At 45.5% G+C, this 18,909-nt stretch overlaps 1 protein-coding gene and 1 pseudogene across 5 annotated transcripts in view; one reads left to right on the forward strand and one right to left on the reverse strand.

The window, feature by feature from the left end:
• Nucleotides 1-761: 761 nt before the first annotated feature.
• On the forward strand, nt 762-4,788 carry LOC143680133 (immunoglobulin superfamily DCC subclass member 3-like; annotated as a pseudogene).
• Nucleotides 4,789-5,263: 475 nt separating this feature from the next.
• Nucleotides 5,264-18,909, reverse strand: part of GATAD2B (GATA zinc finger domain containing 2B) — a 175,892-nt gene continuing 162,246 nt past the window's right edge. For 4 of the 5 annotated variants that reach the window (XM_077156225.1, XM_077156223.1, XM_077156224.1 and 1 more), the window contains 3 exons: nt 13,745-13,855; nt 13,449-13,566; nt 7,306-12,806 (listed from right to left, as the gene is read on the reverse strand). In XM_077156225.1, coding sequence (XP_077012340.1) covers nt 12,673-12,806; nt 13,449-13,566; nt 13,745-13,855 — 363 coding nt within the window. In that variant the 3' untranslated portion in view covers nt 7,306-12,672. Of the gene's footprint in view, nt 5,887-7,305; nt 12,807-13,448; nt 13,567-13,744; nt 13,856-18,909 lie in introns of those variants that run through there. The other variant, XR_013173973.1, reaches the window with a different exon arrangement.

Genomic DNA, 18,909 nt, shown 5'->3' on the forward strand with positions numbered 1-18,909 from the left:
TGCCTGTGTGTGTGTGCCTGCATGTATGTGTGAGTGTGGGTACACATTTGCACGTGTCCTTCTCAGCGTGAAGATGAAAATTGCTTTATAACGGAGATGAAACCACCCTGGCCAAGCCAGGTGGGAGAGTTGAGATTTGACTGATCTTCCGCCTAAGTCCCGGGTCTCAGGCGTCTTCCCGGCACAGCCAAGCCACGCCCGTGTCATCCACTAGGGGGCTCCAGGGTATAAGTATAAAAGTGAACTAGGGAAAACCACCCCCTTGGCTTGGCACCGACTTTCAAGACGTCTCTGACAAAATTTCACCAAAGAATATAATATGACTGAAAGGGGAAGAGGAGAGATGTGCTTCTCATGCGGAACTGTCGTAGAAACCCAAAGCAAACGGGAATCAGGGGCTCCTGGCTGGGAGCCGTGGAGGGCTAGGGGGCCGCAGCCGGGACTCCCCGCTCCCCTCCCCCACGCGGGGCCGCAGGGCGGAGCAGCGGGCCAGGCCTCCCGGCGCTCGATGGTCCCGACCAAACGCTGGGTCTGGCGGGGGGCTGCCCAGGGCCGCGCAGAGGCAGGGGACAGAACGGCCAGGAGGAGGAGTGGGTGCCCGCTGAGGGACAGAGGGCTGACCAGTCACCGAGGGTCCAGGAGTTCGCAGCTGGCCCATGAATGTGGGGAAAGGAGCTGGGAACAGTGTAGACTCTCCTCTAGGTACAGAGGCTGCACCCACGGCCCCACACCGTGCACTCCAAAGCGCGCATGCGCCACATATGGCGGCCTTCCAGGGGGCTCAGTGTGGTGGGAGGGGGCAGGCCTGGCCAGGGCGCAGTGCCACCAGGATCCAGGTCTGAGCCAGCCCTGCCCGTCCCTGTGACCTTGGACAAGCTCCCTAACCTCTCTGACACTTGCTTTTCTCATCTGTAGATGGGAAGAAAAATTAAGAGATTTAGTTTGCAGGGCTGTAATGAAGGGGACTGGAGACAAAGCATGCCGGGCTTGTGCACGGGTAGGCCAGGCAGCACCCAGCCTCCTCCGCCACAGCCAGCGCGGTCTGCCCAGCCCACAGCCTGCTCCGAAACTTGTAAGAGGAAAACCCAGGAGGGCCTGGGCCTCCTTTGGCCCTCAATAGATAGTCATTGAATGGATGAATGAATGAGCAAATGAAATAAGACTCTTCTAAACTTTCAGGGATATTTAAAGATGTGTAAGATTTTATACCAGCCTTCAGAAACTTTATTTTGGAGAAACAACATTTTGTCTGGGAAACTTCTTAATGAAGGATATTTGTGATGAAAGCGTTCAAAATAATTACAGTCTCATAAAATACAAGGTGGCAAAAACAAAGACAGAGGCTACTAGGTAAAGGAAATGATGGTCTATTTTCTGCAGGTATGCTTCACAACAATGTTTCAAGTGTGAGAACAGTGTTTCCCCCATGGTGGTCGCCAAATGATTTGTTGAACAAAATAGTGAAATCAGGTGGGGAGGGGTGATGGCACCGAATGAAGATGTGATTTAGACCTAAAATAGCAGTATGTCTTAGAAAAGCAGCCTGGGGGGAGAGGGCTCCTGCCCACTTCTGTGGGTGGCTCGGGGGAGGGAGCTAGGCCCCCCACCCCACTGCACCCTGGCCATTTGGAGCCAATTCATGCTCTGATGTGGCTGCAGGCCACCCATGGGGTACATGCTTACACTTTTTCCTTTCTCCTGGCAGCCAGTTTACCTTGGGGCCAGCTTAGCCAGCCAGACCTCAGACCTGATGCTTAACTGCCACGAGGCCTTGGGCGTGCCATTTTCTCTCCCTATAAAACAGGGATAAAATAGCAGCTGCGGAAAGCAGCTCAAAGTTACAATGGCACCGGGGGCTAGCATGTGTATTGTGTTTCTCAGGGGTGGTTCCTGTTTCCCACACGCAGCAGGCCCCCCTTGGCTGCTGCAGGAACTGTAGACCCTGTCCGGGCCTTGGAACCTGATGCTCACTGTGCACCGGACTGTGGTGCTTGAGTGCATCGCCACTGGACACCCACGGCCACTTATGTCCTGGAGTCGCCTGGGTGCGCAGCTGCCTGGCCCCAACCCGCTCCTCAGAGGCCCCCTGCCCCTTCGCCTTTCCCAGTCTTGACCCCCCGCGCCTTCCCACAGGCAGCTACTCCATTGGTGTGGGGGGCATCTGAGTCCTGGGCACCAAGAAACTCATGATCTCCGACGTGTTGGTCTGATACTCTGGCATCTACGCGTGCCCCGCTAATTGCCCGGGTACCCGTGTGTGGCACACGGTTCAGGGCACCTGCTTGTACAGGGTGAGCTCTGAAAGGCTGGATGGGCCGGGGAAATCCCTGATATCATCTCCAGATTGGGTACCAGTGGTGCCCGGGAGACCCAGGAAGCATAGGGGTCCCCTTCCTCTTGCTGGGAGCAAAGATGGCCTCCTCTGTTGGCGCTGGCTGAGAATCGCTGCCCTCGCTGGCCTGGAGGGTAGGGATTCTGGGGCAGCCCCGTCTCCCTGGAGGGAAGGGAGGAGGGAGGAGGTGCTGGCTGAAGAGGCAAGAGGCCCAGCTTCATGGCATCTTTCATTCCACTGTTTCCCACCACCTAGCTCCCCCCGAGTTTGTCCAGTGGCCACAGTCTTTGTCCACACCCCCAGGCAGCAGTGCTGTCTTCACCTGTGTGGCCCAGGGAGTCCCTGTGCCATGACTGGTCTGGCTGAAGAATGTGAAATGACCGAGTCCTGGGGATAACATACAGCTGACTCACAAAAACAGGTACCCTTTGAATAACCCTTCCAGGACTGTTAGTGGCAGAGAACTCCACCCAACCCCCACCTACATGTAAAGTAACTCTTTTTTTGGGTGGGGTGGGGGGTTGTGCAGGGGCCAGGAATCGAACCCAGGTCTGCTGCTTGGCAGGCGAGCATTCTACCACTGAACCACCTGTGTACCCCAAATAAAAACTTTTTACCTAAATCTACTCTGGAGCTCACCGTTCACACTCAAACCCCAGCAAGTTACCTTCTACTTATCTACATGAGACTCTGCTGGGCCTGCTCCCCTAAAGGCAGTGCCCACACAGAAGAGGTATGTTCTGCCCATGGGCAAACGTGTTGGTCTCTGAGTAGGCAGTTTCCTCCTAAAGGGCTGGGGTTGTGGGCTTCTGGGCAAGAAGGGGTCTCAGTGGCTCTCTTTGTTTTTCCCCAGCACACTGATGCTGGCCCCGGTCTCGGCTGAGGATGAGGCCATCTACCAATGTGTGGCAGAGAACAGTGCTGGCTCCAATCAGGCCAGTGCCCACCTAGCTGTGACGGGGAGCCCAGAGCCACCCTCTGCCCCCAGGGGCCTGCAGACCAAGGACCTCTCCACTTCTGCCATTTGAGTGTCCTGGCAGCCACCCCCTCCAATGGGGACATCATCGGCTATGTGCTCCATCTCTGGACAGTGGGAGGTGGGTGTGGGTGAGTGGATGGACAGAGCATTGAGTCAGAGCTTGGGCCAGAGGCCAGGAGTCCCTGGCTCTACACTGTCCCTGCCTTGACTGGTGGTGTCCCTGGGTAAGTCCCTTTTAGTCTCTGGGTCCCAGCCTCACTGGTGATCCCATGCGTCTCTGAATTCTTCTCAGGCCTCTGTTCTGTGGCTCTCTGGACTGGTTGCCTCTGCATATGGTCCTCTTGAGCTGGAGTCCCTTTCTCATCCTCATACTTTCTCATCCTAGCTCCAACTTCTGCAGGTCTCTTTTCTGCTCTCCTTGGAGGCCTAGCCCAGCCAGGCATGAAGAGGGGCTTTGTCCCCACTTTGTGTTTGTGTGTGTGTGTGATGTGGCTTGTGAGGGAGAAGGATGTGGCAATGTCTAATTACTTTCCTTTCCAGAGCCAGCCGGCCCAGAGCTCCAAGTGGCAGTGAGCAAAGGTACCTTTGAACATGTCTTCTTGAATCTGGAGCCTGCCACCTACTCCATCCACTTGCGAGCCTACTCAGCAGAAGGCACCAGCCAGGACTCTGCCCACATCCACATCTCCACCATGGGTAGCAGTGAGTGACAGCCTCTCTAGCCCTATAGAGCTGCTGGCCTCAGGTGAACAGGGGCTGCCAACCAGTTCATTTATTTTCCTCTATAGCCCCTGCCGCCCTGGGCTTCTCCACCAAAGTGCTCAATGCTACCTCCATACAGGCCTCCTGGGAGTTGTCACCCCAGCTGGAGCCCATCCAAAGCTTCAAACTCTTTCACCGCCAGCTGCCCATTTTGAGGGGCCCCAACTCTTGGCTAGCAGTTTTGGCTCCTTCCTCTACATAGACCTAGGTGAAGCCCTAAACCTTCTTGTGCCACCTCAAACAGAGCTTCCTACCCCCGAGTGACCCATTCCCCTCATGTTCCCCTGCTCCTGGCAGAGCCAGTTGCCCTCTATGAGATCAAGCTCTGGGCATTCAATGACAACGGAGATGGTAACAGCAGTACCCGCTCCGTCTCTCTGCGAGATGTGCTCTTGGCCACCTCTGGTGAGTGGAGTCCAGGAGGAGGTAGTAGGCCTGGAAGCAAATCAGGCCCCTTCAATAGGATCCATGGCTACCTGATATTAGACCTTCTAGCATTCAGGGGGATAGGATGGGCTGGGCTTTGCCATACCTGGTTGTCTGACAGATGACACTGTGTCCACAGAATCCAAGGCTGGGTTCTCTTGCAGCCAGGATGAGAGCAGCTCACTGCCTGGGATTGTGGTGGGCGTCCACGTGGGACTGGCTACCCTCATTGTTTGCCTCCTCTGCAGGTCCCTGGGCTGGAGATATAGGTAACAGCCAGGGTGGCTAATGCAGAAAACTGCTGGGGGAGAGAATGCATCACTGCTGACATGGGACCTAAGGCAGCAGGAAAGAGCCCTTATCCATCAATAATCCAAATCCTCCATTTTTGTTTTACAAATTAGAAGATTAAGGTAGAGGGAAAGACAGTTCTTCTCAGAGCTGTATGGTACCAGGAGTGGGGGGAGGCCTGTTGGGGCCACAGGAAGCACAGTCAGCTCTCCTGCCATCCAGTAGCATGAGAAAGAAGCCCACCCTCTCTCTCCCTGGGGAGTTGGGAACGGGCTGAAGGGCTGAGACAGATGCCAAGCTAGGGGGCTCCAGACAGGCCATGGTGCTGACCTTTCCTATCTGAGCAGTCCCCACTGCAGACAGGAGTCCCGAGAGCGCTGGGCAGTGTCTCAGGCTGCTTCAGAGAGCTGGGGGCCCACACGGCCAGGCTCAGGGTAGAGCAATGCAGGAGAAGACTGAACTCATCACCCAGGTGAGAGGGGTACACGTTAAGGGGTGTTATTAGGGGAAGCTGGTGGGCTTGAATACCTTGAAGCAGAGACTTAAGCACCTCCTTCCCCCTCGAGTGATTGTGGAACAGCTAATAGCCTAGGGCCCTCCAGAAGTTCGCTCCCTCCCAGATGCCACCAACTCCAGACCATTCAAAGAATCTACCTCTCTGTTCCTGTAGCCAGTAGAGAAGCGAAGGTGGCTCAGTCCCTCTCTGGGACAAGTCCAGCCAAATTGGGAGAGAAGAGGGTGTGGTTCCTCTATTCCTCCTTCAACTCAAAGAAATAGGGAGATCTATGTCCTTCCCCCACTATACCAAATAACCTCCAACTAAACCAAGCTCAGTTGGGTGTTACCCATCCAGCATATTCACCTCTTGGTCCAAATATGCTGTACCTACCCGAAGATATATAGCTTTACGAGTCTGTGATCTCTGCTCTGTGATCACCTCTTATCTCACAAGCAGACTCTCTTCAGTCTGAAATGTTTGTCTCCTCATGCTGTAGATGAGGTCTGACCAGGGACAGGCCACCTGCATTCCTTGTTGTCTGAATAGGCAGGTGGGCAACGGGGGAGCTGAGTTTCTTGTCCCAACACCATCAGAGTCCTGAACATTGAAATACATGAGCTGCTTCTCTGACAACCAAATACCTATCTCCCCTGCCCCAGATTAAAAAATTGGCTTCTCTTAAGGGTAAATCCCTGCCCCATTTGATTTATATTTTTGAAAGCAGATATTAGTTTGAGAAGGGATTTTGGTGGCCTCAAATCCCTTGTAGAGAAAGCACAAAAGCTGCAGATCACTGTGCCCACGTACCCACAATCCCTCTCAATTCAAGGTGTCCAAAGAGGGCCTCTGCATGTCTATGGCACTGAGGACCCCATAGTTCTCCAGCTGTTACCATACCCTAAAGCCAAAGCCCCACCCTCTCCCTGAAAGACTGTCATATTGTGCCAAAAAGGGGGAGGACCTTGTGGGAGGGAAGTCCCCAGGGCTTAGGGGACTCCAAACCTTGCCTCCTCTGTGCTCTTTTAGTGATGCTAGTACCAATGACAAGATTCCAGCAAACTGGGCCCTCCCCCTCCACAACCCTCTGCGTAAGGGGCAAAATATCTTTAACTAAAAGTGGCAGGGGCTAAGAACAGCCCCAAATATCAATTCCTTGAGAAACTAACATCCCCTCCTTTAGGTGGGCTTAGTCTAAAATGCTTTGTTGGAAATTTTTAAAAATTGAAAAAATAAATTAGGATCTGGTTAATGTTCTGGGTTTAAAGGAAAACTTGGGGGAGTGAGGGTAACGAGGTGGAGACAGTATTTCCAGGTCTTTCAAGGGATATTGCAGTCTGACTACCAAGGAACTATATTTTGCAATTTGCTAAGAAAAGAGCTGTGTGAGTCCATATTGCTATAAAGCCCCCACCTGCAGAAACCAGAATGTTACAAATAATTTAGTTACTAGAGACTAGAGCAGTGATAGGAAGGGCCAGGGACAGCAGAGAAGGGACATCTCTTTCTTGGGCAGAATGAAGATGCATCCATCTGGGTTAAATGTAACTCCTTCCCCAGATACCTTCAGACCTTAAGACATGAGGTAACTAAAGTAAGCTCAGTGGCCTCCAAAACACTAGCTTCAACCAGAGGTGGAGAAAAAAATAACACAGAAGTAGATAATGGCTTTTAATAATCATCACAGTCGAAGAGAAGGTATGAACTAGAGTACCCAATGGCCAGACTATGGGGTGTTTGAACCATAGCTCTTCCTCTAAGTATCCCTAAAATTCTCCCACCAGAATGCCATTCCCACCCCATCATGACTAAAGCACAAGCCACAGGAAAGTTTAGAAACCATTCCTTTCTTTATTAAACATAGCTTGCAAGTGATAAATATTACAAAGTTTTTTTTTTCTTTTAATCCTTTCTCCAAAAATTAGCTTATTTGAATCTTCACTGCTGAAATGCTCAGCAGCATCTGAAACAGATGGGAGTGTATTTGCCTTTTTGAAAACCAGTTTCTATTGGTCTTAGTTTTTTTTTTTGTTTTTTCATTTTATTTTCCAAACACAATGCAGAAAATTAGAATGAATTGGGGGGGGGTAAAAAGGAAACTTAAGAGTTGTGCAAAAGGGTCTTGTTCCCCTCCCGCCCACACCATTCAGGGGAGGCCATTCCCCATCCCACCTCCCTGCTCCCAACCCCCACCCCCCAACCTATCTTTCCACTTTCATCAGGATCCCACTCATCATCCTCGCCAAGCTTTGCCAGCCTAGAACCTAAGGAGAGTGGGAATATTCAGTCCAGGCTGTAGGGAAATTGGGCCCTTGAAGGAGACAGACTGTTTTGAAACAGCAGCCTTTAGGGTGTTCAGATGAGATCTGAGGGAAGGAGACAAGATGTGGACTATATCTGAGCTCTCCTACTTCCTCACCAACAAGACTGGGGAAATTTGTGAACCCTGTAGCTCACAAACAGAGTACAAGACTACCATACTAGGGCATTCACTGGTTACCCTCAAGGCTTTGTGGTTGGTCAGGAGGGGGAGCTTTGGCCTGGCCCCTGCCCATGGATGTATGGAGGCATAAGATGTCACTATGCCAAAGATGTCACTGGTCCAGCTGTGATGTCTAGATATCTTTGCTGCTTTCACTAAATCAAGGGAGAAAAGTAAGGGACTGACAGCTCTCCAAGAACATTGTTACACATATAATAACCTCAACACTGGTAACTTTGGTTTCCTCCCTGGTTTTTCAGCCCAAACTTTCCTTACCTCAAGGGTTTTTTGTGGTTGTTTGGTAGGTGGGGAAGGAAGCATAAAATAGAATTTTGAACATGGGGGCCAGATGATCAACCCCTCACTCCACAGATAAGTTAATCGAAAGATTAACTTTGCCAAGTCTCATAGCAAGTTAGTGAGAAAGCCTGGGACTAGACTCCAGGTCTCCAGACTGTGCCATTCTCTCTAACTCCCTTTGTGTTGGTAGTTTTCTCTCTATAGTCCTTGTTCAAGAGTCCTCTCACAACAGCCCAGCCTCATCTTAATTCACACAGTCTAAAACTTTGTGCAGATGGATATGGCTCTCACTAGGTGAGGCCTCTTTAGGATGATTAATTAAAATTCTTTCTTTCTGCAGTTCCCATGACAAGCCACCCTCAAAGGCCCATTAGACTAGATTCTTTCTTTTTGGGGGGAGTGAGTGAGATGGGGGAAATCCCTTGCATAAGAAAGTTTGACACTGAATTTTGTTATATAGGTATATTGTATATATGCTGATGCAATCAGACAAAAAAAAAAAAACAGTGCAAATACAATTACAATTCATAATACTTGGTTTCAATGCCCCCAGGAACTGCCCCATTCCTCGGCTACCTCCCACCCCCCAGCACTTCCCCACAGTATCAACCTAATGCTGGGGGGTAGGGAGGGTGGGCAGGTTAGGGTAGGGAGTGGGCTCTGCCAAGGCAGTGCTGGTGACCTGGAGGGACTACTCCAGGGTGGGGAGGCAAGGCACAAATTAGGGGAGGGTGCTGGGGGAGGTGGCATCTCTAAGGAGGGATGGGGTTGGAGCAGCTGCCAGTCTCAGTGTGCTGGGCCCTGCCCACTCCCCTACCCACCCTCCACAGCCCTGCCTCCTTATCCCCTCCCCTTCCCCAGAAACCCTTTTGCACGGATCATACACAAACGGGCACATTACAAAATGACATAACACAGTTTCACAATATCCATGGCTAGGGCTTTTTTTTTTTTTCTCTTTTTCAGGTTTTTTTTTTTTCTACACAATGTACAATTCCTTTTAAATGGATCAAGAAATAGCTTATATACATGAATGAGTCCTTGTTATAACATCTCGGCAGCAAATATCATAAGCTAATGAAGGTCTTGTTGGAAGGGAAGGGAGCCTAGGACTGGGGTGGGGATAGGGGGTCTGGAGAGAAGGGTTATGCCTTCTGGAGGAGTGGGGAGAAAAGGGAGTGGTTGGGAAGAAGGAACAAAAGTAAAAATATCAAGAAGCATCTTTACAAAGCAGTTCTATAGCTAATTCCTTTTAAAGGGGAAAGGAAAGGTAACCAAAGCAGGAAAACATTTATCTCTGTGTCTTTAAAAAAAAAAAAAAAAAAACTACCATACATAACATCCAAAAATATGGAAAAAAAAATACTTATTCCAGGGATGGAGGGAGTCTGGATGCTGTGGTCAAAGGGCAAAATAAAACTGACAAATAAAAACCTCTGTCCCCTAGCTTTACTCAAGCCCTACGGCTAATCTACCTGTTATAGGCTTCTAGGGAGTAAGACATTATCCATAAACTACTACTTTTGGTGCCTCCGGGGATGGAGAAAGCCAGGTAGAACTGGTAAGATCCTCACTCTATTTTACCCTGAGCTTCATTCAGAGCTCCAAGGGTAAAGGGTAACTCTCAGAACAGAGAGGGCCTTTCCTCCTATCCTTAGGACATGAAGTGTTGTCTGTCCACAGGGCCCAAGGCCTGGGGATGGATAAAAGCAATAGACTTGGAGGGACAAGGCAATCAATGATGAAAAAGGAGAGAATCCAGGAAGATGGAGAAAAGGGAGGAGGTGAAAGGCTAATACTTTACCATGATTAAGGAGCCCTCACCCCATCACTAATTCCCAGGGAAAGTTATGGAAATGAGGAGGAAAAAAGGGTAAGAAATCAAACGTCAGTGATTGAGCAAAAGGGTCATGGAACTATACTAGTCCACAAGCAGCTTCTATGTAACTGACCATGAGAGGATAAATAGAAGATTCTACCCTCTCCCCCACTGCCTCAGCACCTAAGCAGGCACTCAACTATAGACTTTTCTTCCCCATCATTCCCATCTCTACACATCTTACTTCCAAAGCCCATTTAAAGGTGCCTGGCTCCCAGGGAAGGGAATCAGCTCAGGGCAAAGAAAGCCCCCAGCCAGACGGTATTGCACATTCTCTGTTCCTTACTTTTAATCTCAACTGACAAACTTGGGCAGCTCGTACCTCTGAACACCTCTGAGCTGGGGGAGAAGGAGACATAACAGAAATGGCACTTCATCGTGGGGGGGGGAAGAGGCTAGACAGACATGCCACAAGGCTAGATGACTGGTAGGGAAAATATTAAAAACAAAAAAAACTTCCAATTTTGTGGAAGAGAAAAAAGCAAAACCAAACGATTTACCCAGTGCTTTCAAAGCACAGAGGGCAAAGAAAAGATGTAAGAATATATCTTTATATATATATATATATATATATATGATTTTAAAATAATCCCAGACCCGGTTCCATTAAACCCCCCTCCCTCCCCCACAACTTACAGTCAAGGGGTACCACATTCCCCAGAAAAATACTCAAATGACCCCATCACTACCTGTTACTAGCATCTAAGCTTCCAGATCATTTCACCACTGGGGGAGCCCAGATACAGGCTGCATCTCTGCTCCTTTATTAAGTGCTCAATGAATTTGGGGGAAGGGAAGAAAAAAAGCTGGGAAGGCCCGTAGGGCCAGTATAATCACCCCAGTGGCACTGGGGTGTTGGGAACAGAGGCCAGAGTGGGGGGAACTAAGCCTGATTCTAGCTCCCTCTCCCACCCCAACCCCAAACTTTATGGGGGAAGATGTGCAGTTTGTGGGTGTGTGAATTTTAAAAGTGCCTTCTTACTTTAAAAAAAACTAATTTTTAAAAATAAAAATGGGGGAACTTCCCCAGGTGGCTTCCAAGGGCAAAGTATTAAAACTCTTCCTCACACCTCTCTGCTGGGAGTATCTTTTCAGCACAGTCTGGTAGCTTCTAGAGCTGGAGAGGTGGATATGCATATATCATAAGGAAAGCAGAAAGCCTTACCTTACGAGGATTCCCTTATCTCAAATAAGCCTGGGCCCCTATGTCCTTCCCCCACAATGTGGGCATATGGGATGCTAATTTTACCAATCCCCAGAACAGCAACATTGCACAATTCAATTCATTTTTTACCTTAGTAGCGCTGAAGGAAAAAACAAAAATCAAAACAAAAGCAAAAAGCAAAATCAACAGAATTCGGGGGTGGGATAGGGGGTGGGGGGTGGGAGAATGACACAAAAAACCCAACCACAAAACTTTTGTAGCATAGGTCCAAAGTTGGTTTTGACATGAATTGTTTGGCTCTGAGTAGCTGGTTCTACAGTAAGTGGAGCAGAGTCAGGGCAGGACTATGACTTGACTTGATGCCTTCACCCTCATCTCCTGGCACTGAGAAGGTGAAGGAGATAGGCTAATGTGAAAATTCCAACTGTTGAGAGAGAAACCCCTTCCTCCAAGTCTATTTCACCCTTTTGCCATTTTAGTCATGTCCATTCCAACTTCTAGGACACTCAGCAAACTCAGCCTGGGAACAATTTATGGCTTTAGCCATTCCTCTATACTAAAGATGGGGCTGTGGTTAGAAGGAACAGATTAAGATAAAAAAAAAAAAAAAGTAGGTGGTGGCAGGGAGACTTTTAAAAGAAATTAATTTGGGATAATTGGCCTGGAATAGACTTCTGTGTCCCCACTGGGCCCAGAAGACCAGTTTCATTCCCCCAGTATTCAGAAGGCCAGGACTTGCTCTCAGTTCCCCCGGCTCAACATTATGCTTATCGTACCTCTTCCTCCTCCTCCATGAGTAAACTCCAGGGTGGTTGAATTTTAAAGCTTCTCTCTCCAGGCTCTTTCCACCTCAGTTGTAGAGCCCAACTTCAACACTAAACACTGCTTTCCAAACTCTCCAGCCCAGTAACACCCACAGGTGGGTGCTATTCCTCCTCATTATGATGCCACCACCTCCTTCCCCACCCTGGATTAAGTGCGTTAAAAACTTCTGCTCCTAGGAGTCCCAGTCATGTCCTACTTTGGCAGTTGGGGACCCTACTGCAATGCTCCTATTTTTTAACTGAATGCCATTTGTGATGAAACAAAAAAAAAGAGAGAGAAAGAAAAAGAAGAAGAAAAAGAAAAAAACTGAAGGAACATGAAAAGGTTTAACCGTCCACTGAACAAAGGGAGGACACACAACATCATTAAAAATGATAATGACAATTATAGCATAAAAACAAACTTTAGAAACATGTCAGAGGGCACAGATTCTCCCCAGGACCTCACTCTGACCTCTATCAGAGACGAAGATCCACCTCACTGTGAAAAGAAAACCGAAGAGAGAAGACAGAGCAGCAGAAGAACAGATCGCAGCAGTGTGAAATAAAGGGGAGGTGGCGGGGCAAGGTGCATGTGTTTTCTTGTTGATTTCTATTTTTTGTCTTCTGTTTTTCTGTTTTGTTTTCAGTGTATGGTAGGCACCAGTACAGGCACTGCATGCGACGGAAGTTGGGGGTAATGGGAGAGGAAAGGGGTAAAGGATTCAAGGGTGGGGCAGTACAAGTGGAACAGGCGTTATTTCTGTCCACTGATGGACTGCGATATAGACCGGGGAGGGATCATGTCTAAAAGGTATTCCCGCTGCCGGTCTGCCAAACTGGGGGCTTTGTGTCCTCCGATGCCGGTGTTCAAGTATGCAATGTTGACACCTAGACCCAAGAGACAAAAGTGGAGGTAGGTATTAACAAAGGAAATCACTCCCTTCTATACCACCCTGGGGCTGCAGAGTTAGAGATGGAAAGGAAAATACGAGAAGTTGCCTGAACTTGTCCAGACCTGGCTAGTTTTATTTCAGCAGCATCCTACCCCACTGGCTCCCAAGCTTTAGGAAAGAAAAATTCCTGAAATTTCAATCCTATCAGGAACACTGAGTATGACTGTAATGGTATAGGAGAGATAAATAATACAGTAATAAGAAGAAAACAACCAAGACAAAGAGATGGAATCAATGAATGTGCACTGATTTGGGGGCTGCTGATTGCAGAGAAACATCCCTGGATCATTCAAACAGGATCAGGACAGATGACCCTGCTATCCTGGTGAAGAGATCTATAACCACCTGCTCACTGAGGGAACATTTATAACGGTAGGAACTGGATAATTTGCACCACTAAAACCTCAGTCCCTAGCACATGCCTGGCATAACATATCAATTAGCAAACATTGGCTGAATAATTAAAGAATGGTGTAAACTTGGCCTAAAGAAAGAGCAGAAAACAAAGGAAATGACAATTAACTTAAAGTGGCTGCTAAAGCACTGCAAGACAAGTTCTTAGATAAACACTTCTTACCTGGCATACCAAGGAGGCCTCCTGGCACAGACAGCTGGGGTGCCTGTGCAAAGTTGGAAAGCATGGAGCGGGCAGATGTGGGTATGCCACGCTGGAGGCTGCTCTGGGGCTGTGGAGCCTGCAATGATGAGGAGATGGTGGATCATAACTTTGCCGTGATGGAAGGTTAACAGGGAGGCAAAGATATGGGAGAAAAGCAGAAAAGCAGTGTGATTTCCCATAGAAAAGAATGTAACTTCAAATAAATGGTTCGCAAGCCCTGAAGAGAAATAAGGGTCAGGAGGAAAGTTCCTTACCTGTCGAAGTGTATGATGTCTCATGATGGTCTCTTGTTTACTGACACTGGACACAGATGGAGCTGTTGTGGGGGAGAGGGCTGCCTGCTGCTGTAATCGCTGTTCAATTTCCTGTTGGGAATGATAAGGTCAAGTTGGGGAGGATAGCATGTAATTTCATAACCAGAAAACCTACAAGTCTTTTTATTTCTAATATTGCCACCTAGCTGGAGGGATATGGAAAAGGCAAAAGAGTTCGGTGGGGTGGATGCAGTGAGAGCTTCGGGTACAAGTAGCCAACCTACTTCACTGATTAAGGGAGGCCTCTTTCCAGGGAAGCTGGCTCTCAGAAGTTGATTGGAGAGACCTGGGTGGTGAGGATGAGCAATTCATGCAACGAAGGATGATGAGTTACGGAAGTTTTATTTATTTATTTATTTTTTAACTTTTTAATTTTATACTATAACATATATACAAAAGCAAAGAAAGAAAAAAGCAATAGTTGTGAAAGCACTCTTCAACTAGTTACAGGACAGATCCCAGAGTTTGTCATGGGTTACCATATGATCCTCTCAGATTTAAACAATTTATTCTTTTTTTTCCATATATTTTCTAAAATTTACTTATTAAACATAACCACAAACAAACACAAACATTCTCACATTTGATCATTCCATTCTTGATATATAATCAATAACTCACAATACCATCACATAGTTGTACATTCATCTGATCATTTCTTAGAACATTTGCATCAATTCAGAAAAAGGAAACCGAAAAAAATTCACACATAACATATCCCTTACCCCCTTCCTTTCATTGATCACTAGCATTTCAATCTACTAAATTTATTGTAACATTTGTTCCCCCTATTATTATTTTTATGCTGTATGTTTTACTCATCTCTGGATATGGTAGATAAAAGGAGCATCAGACACAAGGTTCACAATCACACAGTCACATTGTTAAAGCTATTTCATTATACAATCATCTTCAAGCAACATGGCTACTGGAACACAGCTCTACATTTTCAGGCATTTCCCTCCAGGCTCTCTCCATTACATCTTGACTAACAAGGTGATATGTATTTAATGTGTAAGAATAACCTCCAGGATAACCTATCAACTCTGGAATCTCTCAGCCATTTACACTTTATTTTGTCTCATTTCACTCTTCCCCCTTTTGGTCGAGAAGGTTTTCTCAATCTCTTGATGCTGAGTCTCAGCTCATTCTAGGATTTCTGTCCCACGTTGTCAGGAAGGTCCACACCCCTGGGAGTCATGTTCGACGTAGACAGGGGGAGGGTGTTGAGTTTGCTTGTTGTGTTGGCTGGAGAAAGATGCCTCATCTGAGCAACAAAAGAGGTTCTCTTGGGGGTGACTCTTTGGCGTAATTTCAAGTAGGCTTAGCCTATCCTTTGTGGGGTTAAGTTTCATATGAACAAACCCCAAGACTGGGGGCTCAGCCTACTGCTTTGGTTGTACCCACTGCTTCTGAGAATATCAAGAATTCTCCACTTGGGGAAGCTCAATTTCCCCCCTTTCTCACCACTACCCCAAGGGGACTTCGCAAATGCTTTTTTATTCACTGTTCAAATCACTCTGGGATTTATCGGGACATTGCTCTGGAAAAACTAACAAAATCTTATGTCCTACTCAAGCTTCCATGTACTTACAGTGTTCAATTAAGCTGTCCATATAAGTTATATTAGGAACTGCATTAGTCAAAATATAAATTTTGTACCAAATAAACATTTTTTACTTTAGTCTCACACATAAGTTAAAATTTTAAAATATTAATTACCATATATTTTGAACACCCTGCAGTAATGACATTCCTTTGTTCTTCCTCATGCAAAAACATTTTTAAATTTGTACATTTAGTCACTATCATTATACACTCTGGGAATTCTGAGATTATACCATCTCAGCCTTTATCGCCTATCTTTCATTCTGATTTCATTTGTGCCCCCAGCCCTCCTTCCTCTATCATTCTCACATTCAGCTTCATTCAGTGTTCTAACATAACTGTATTACAGTTAGGTAGTATTGTGCTATCCATTCTGAAATTTTACAATCAGTCCTGTTGTACCATGTATATCCCTTCAGCTCCAATTACCCAATATCTTACCCTATTTCTATCTCCTGATGGTCTCTGTTCTTAACTGAAATTCTCCAAGTTCATTCACTAATGTTAGTTCATATCAGTGAGACCATCTAGTATTTATCCTTTTGTTTCTGGCTAATCTCACTCAGCATAATGTCCTCAAGGTTCATCCATGTTGTTACATACTTCATAACTTTATTTTGTCTTACAGCTGCATAATATTCCATCGTATGTATATACCACAGCTTGTTTAGCCACTCGTTTGCTGATGGACATTTTGGCTGTTTCCATCTCTTCGCAATTATAAATAATGCTGCTATAAACATTGGTGTGCAAATGTCAGTTTGTATCCTTGCTCTCATGTCCTCGGAGTAGGTACCTAGCAATGGTACTGCCAGGTCATATGGCAATTCTATACTTAACTTCCCGAGGAACCGCCAAATTGTCTTCCACAGTGGTTGTACCATTTGACATTCCCACCAAGAGTGGATAACTGTGCCTCTTTCTCCATATCCTCTCTAGCACTTGTTTTCTGTTTTATTGATAATGGCCATTCTGGTGGGTGTGAGATGATATTTCATTGTGGTTTTGATTTGCATTTCCCTAACAGCCAGGGAAGTTGAGCATCTTTTCATGTAATTTTTGGCCATTTGTATTTCCGCTTCTGCGAAGTGTCTGTTCATATCTTTTGTCCATTTTGTAACTGGGTTGTCTGTCTTTTTGTTGTTGAGTTGAACAATCTCTTTATATATTCTGGATACTAGACCTTTACTGATATATCATTTCCAAATATTGTCTCCCATTGTGTAGGCTGTCTTTTCACTTTCTTGATGAAGCTCTTTAATGCACAAAAGTGTTTAATTTTGAGGAGTCCTCATTGATTTATTTCTTCAATACTCATCCTTTGGGTGTTAAGGTCTAGGAAACCACCTCCTATTATATTTCCCTACATTTTCTTCTAAAAGTTTTATGGTCTTAGATCTAACGTTTAGGTCTTTGATCCATTTTGAATAGGGTGTGAGATATAGATTTTTTCATTCTTTTGCATGTGGATATCCTGTTCTCTAGGCACTATTTATTGAAGAGACTGTTCTGTCCCAGTGAGTTGGCTTGGCTGCCTTATCAAAGATCAACTGTCCATAGATGAGAGGGTCTACATCTGGACACAATATTCAATTCCATTGGTGAGTATATCTATCTTTATGCCAGTACCATGCTATTTTGGACACTGTAGCTTCGTAATACGCCTTAAAGTCAGGTAGCGTGAGACTTCCAACTTCATTTTTCTTTCTCAGGATGTTTTTAAGGTATTAGGGGCACCCTGTGTATCCAGATAAACTTGGTTATTGGTTTTTTTATTTCTGAAAAGTAAGTTTTCGGGATTTTAACTGGTATTATATTGAATCTGTTAATCAATTTAGGTAGACATCTTAACTACACTTAGTCTTCCAATCCATAAACACGGTATGCCCTTCCATTTATTTAGGTCTTCTGTGATTTCTTCTAACAATTTCTTGTAGTTTTCTTTTTTACAGGTCTTTTGTCTTTTTGGTTAAATTTATTCCTAAATATTTTATTGCAACTGTAAATGGATTTTTTTAATTTTCCCCTCAGATTGTTCATTATTAGTGTATAGAAACACTACAGATTTTTGAGTATTAATCTTGTAACTTGCCACTTTGCTGTACTCATTTATCAACTCTAGTAGTTTTGCTGTGGATTTGTCGGGGTTTTCAACATACAGTATCATATCAACTGCAAACAGAGTTTTACTTCTTCCTTTCCAATTTTGATATTACAAGAAAAGAATTCATTTTCTTGCCTAATTGCTCTGGCTAGAAATTCCAACACAATGTTGAATAACAATGGTGATAGTGGACATCCTTGTCTTGTTCCTGATCTTAGGGGGAAAGTTTTCAGTTTTTCCCCATGGAGGATGATGTTAGCTGCGGGTTTTTTTTATATTCCCTTCATCATGTTGAGGAAGTTCCCTTCTATTCCTATCCTTTGAAGTGTTTTCAACAAGGACGTTGAATTTTGTCAAATGTCTTTTCTACATCAATTGGGATGATCATGTGGTTTTTCTGCTTTGATTTGTTGATATGGTGTATTATATTAATTGATTTTCTTATGTTGAACCATCCTTGCATACCTGGGATGAATCCTACTTGGTCATGGTGTATAATTCTTTGAAAGTGCCGCTGGATTTGATTTGCTAGAATTTAGTTGAGGATTTTTGCATCTATATTCATTAGAGACATTGGTCTGTAGCTTTCTTTTCTTGTAATATCTTTGTCTGGCTTTGATATGAGGGTGATGTTGGCTTCAAAGAATGAGTTAGGTAGCTTTCCCTCCTCTTCAATTTTTTTTGAAGAGTTTAAGCAGGATTGGTACTAATTCTTTCTTGAATGTTTGGTAGAATTCACATGTGAAGTCATCTGGTCCTGGACTTTTCTTTTTGGGGAGCATCTTAATAACCGATTTCAATTTCTTTACTTGTGATTTGTTTGATGAGGTTGTCTATTTCTTCCTGAGTCAATGTCTGTTGTTCATGCCTTTCTAGGAAGTTGTCCATTTCATCTACATTGTTTAGTTTATTAGCATAAAGTTGTTCATAGTATTCTCTCATTACTTCCTTTATTTCTGTGGGGTCAGTGGTTAAGTCTCCTTTTCAATTTCTGATTTTATTTATTTGCATCCTCTCTTTCTTTTTGTCAACCTTGTTAAGGGTCCACAATCTTATTGATTTTCTCACAGAACCAATTTATGGTTTTATTGATTTTTTCGACTGTTTTCATGTTCTTAATTTCATTTATTTCTGCTCTAATGTTCATTATTTCTTTCCTTTTGCTTGCTTTGGGGTTAGTTTGCTGTTCTTTCTCTAGTTCTTCCAAGTGGACAGTTAATTAATCGACGTTTGCTCTTTCTTCTTTTTGGATATAGGTAAATAGGGCAATAAATTTCCCTCTTAGCACTGCCTTTGCTGCATCCCATAAATTTTGATATGTCATGCTTTCATTTTCATTTTCCTCAAGGTATTCACTGATTTTCTTGAAATTTCTTCCTGGACCCACTGGTTG

The sequence above is a fragment of the Tamandua tetradactyla genome, chromosome 4 (genome assembly GCF_023851605.1).
Source record: "Tamandua tetradactyla isolate mTamTet1 chromosome 4, mTamTet1.pri, whole genome shotgun sequence".
NCBI classification, from domain to species: Eukaryota; Metazoa; Chordata; class Mammalia; order Pilosa; family Myrmecophagidae; genus Tamandua; species Tamandua tetradactyla.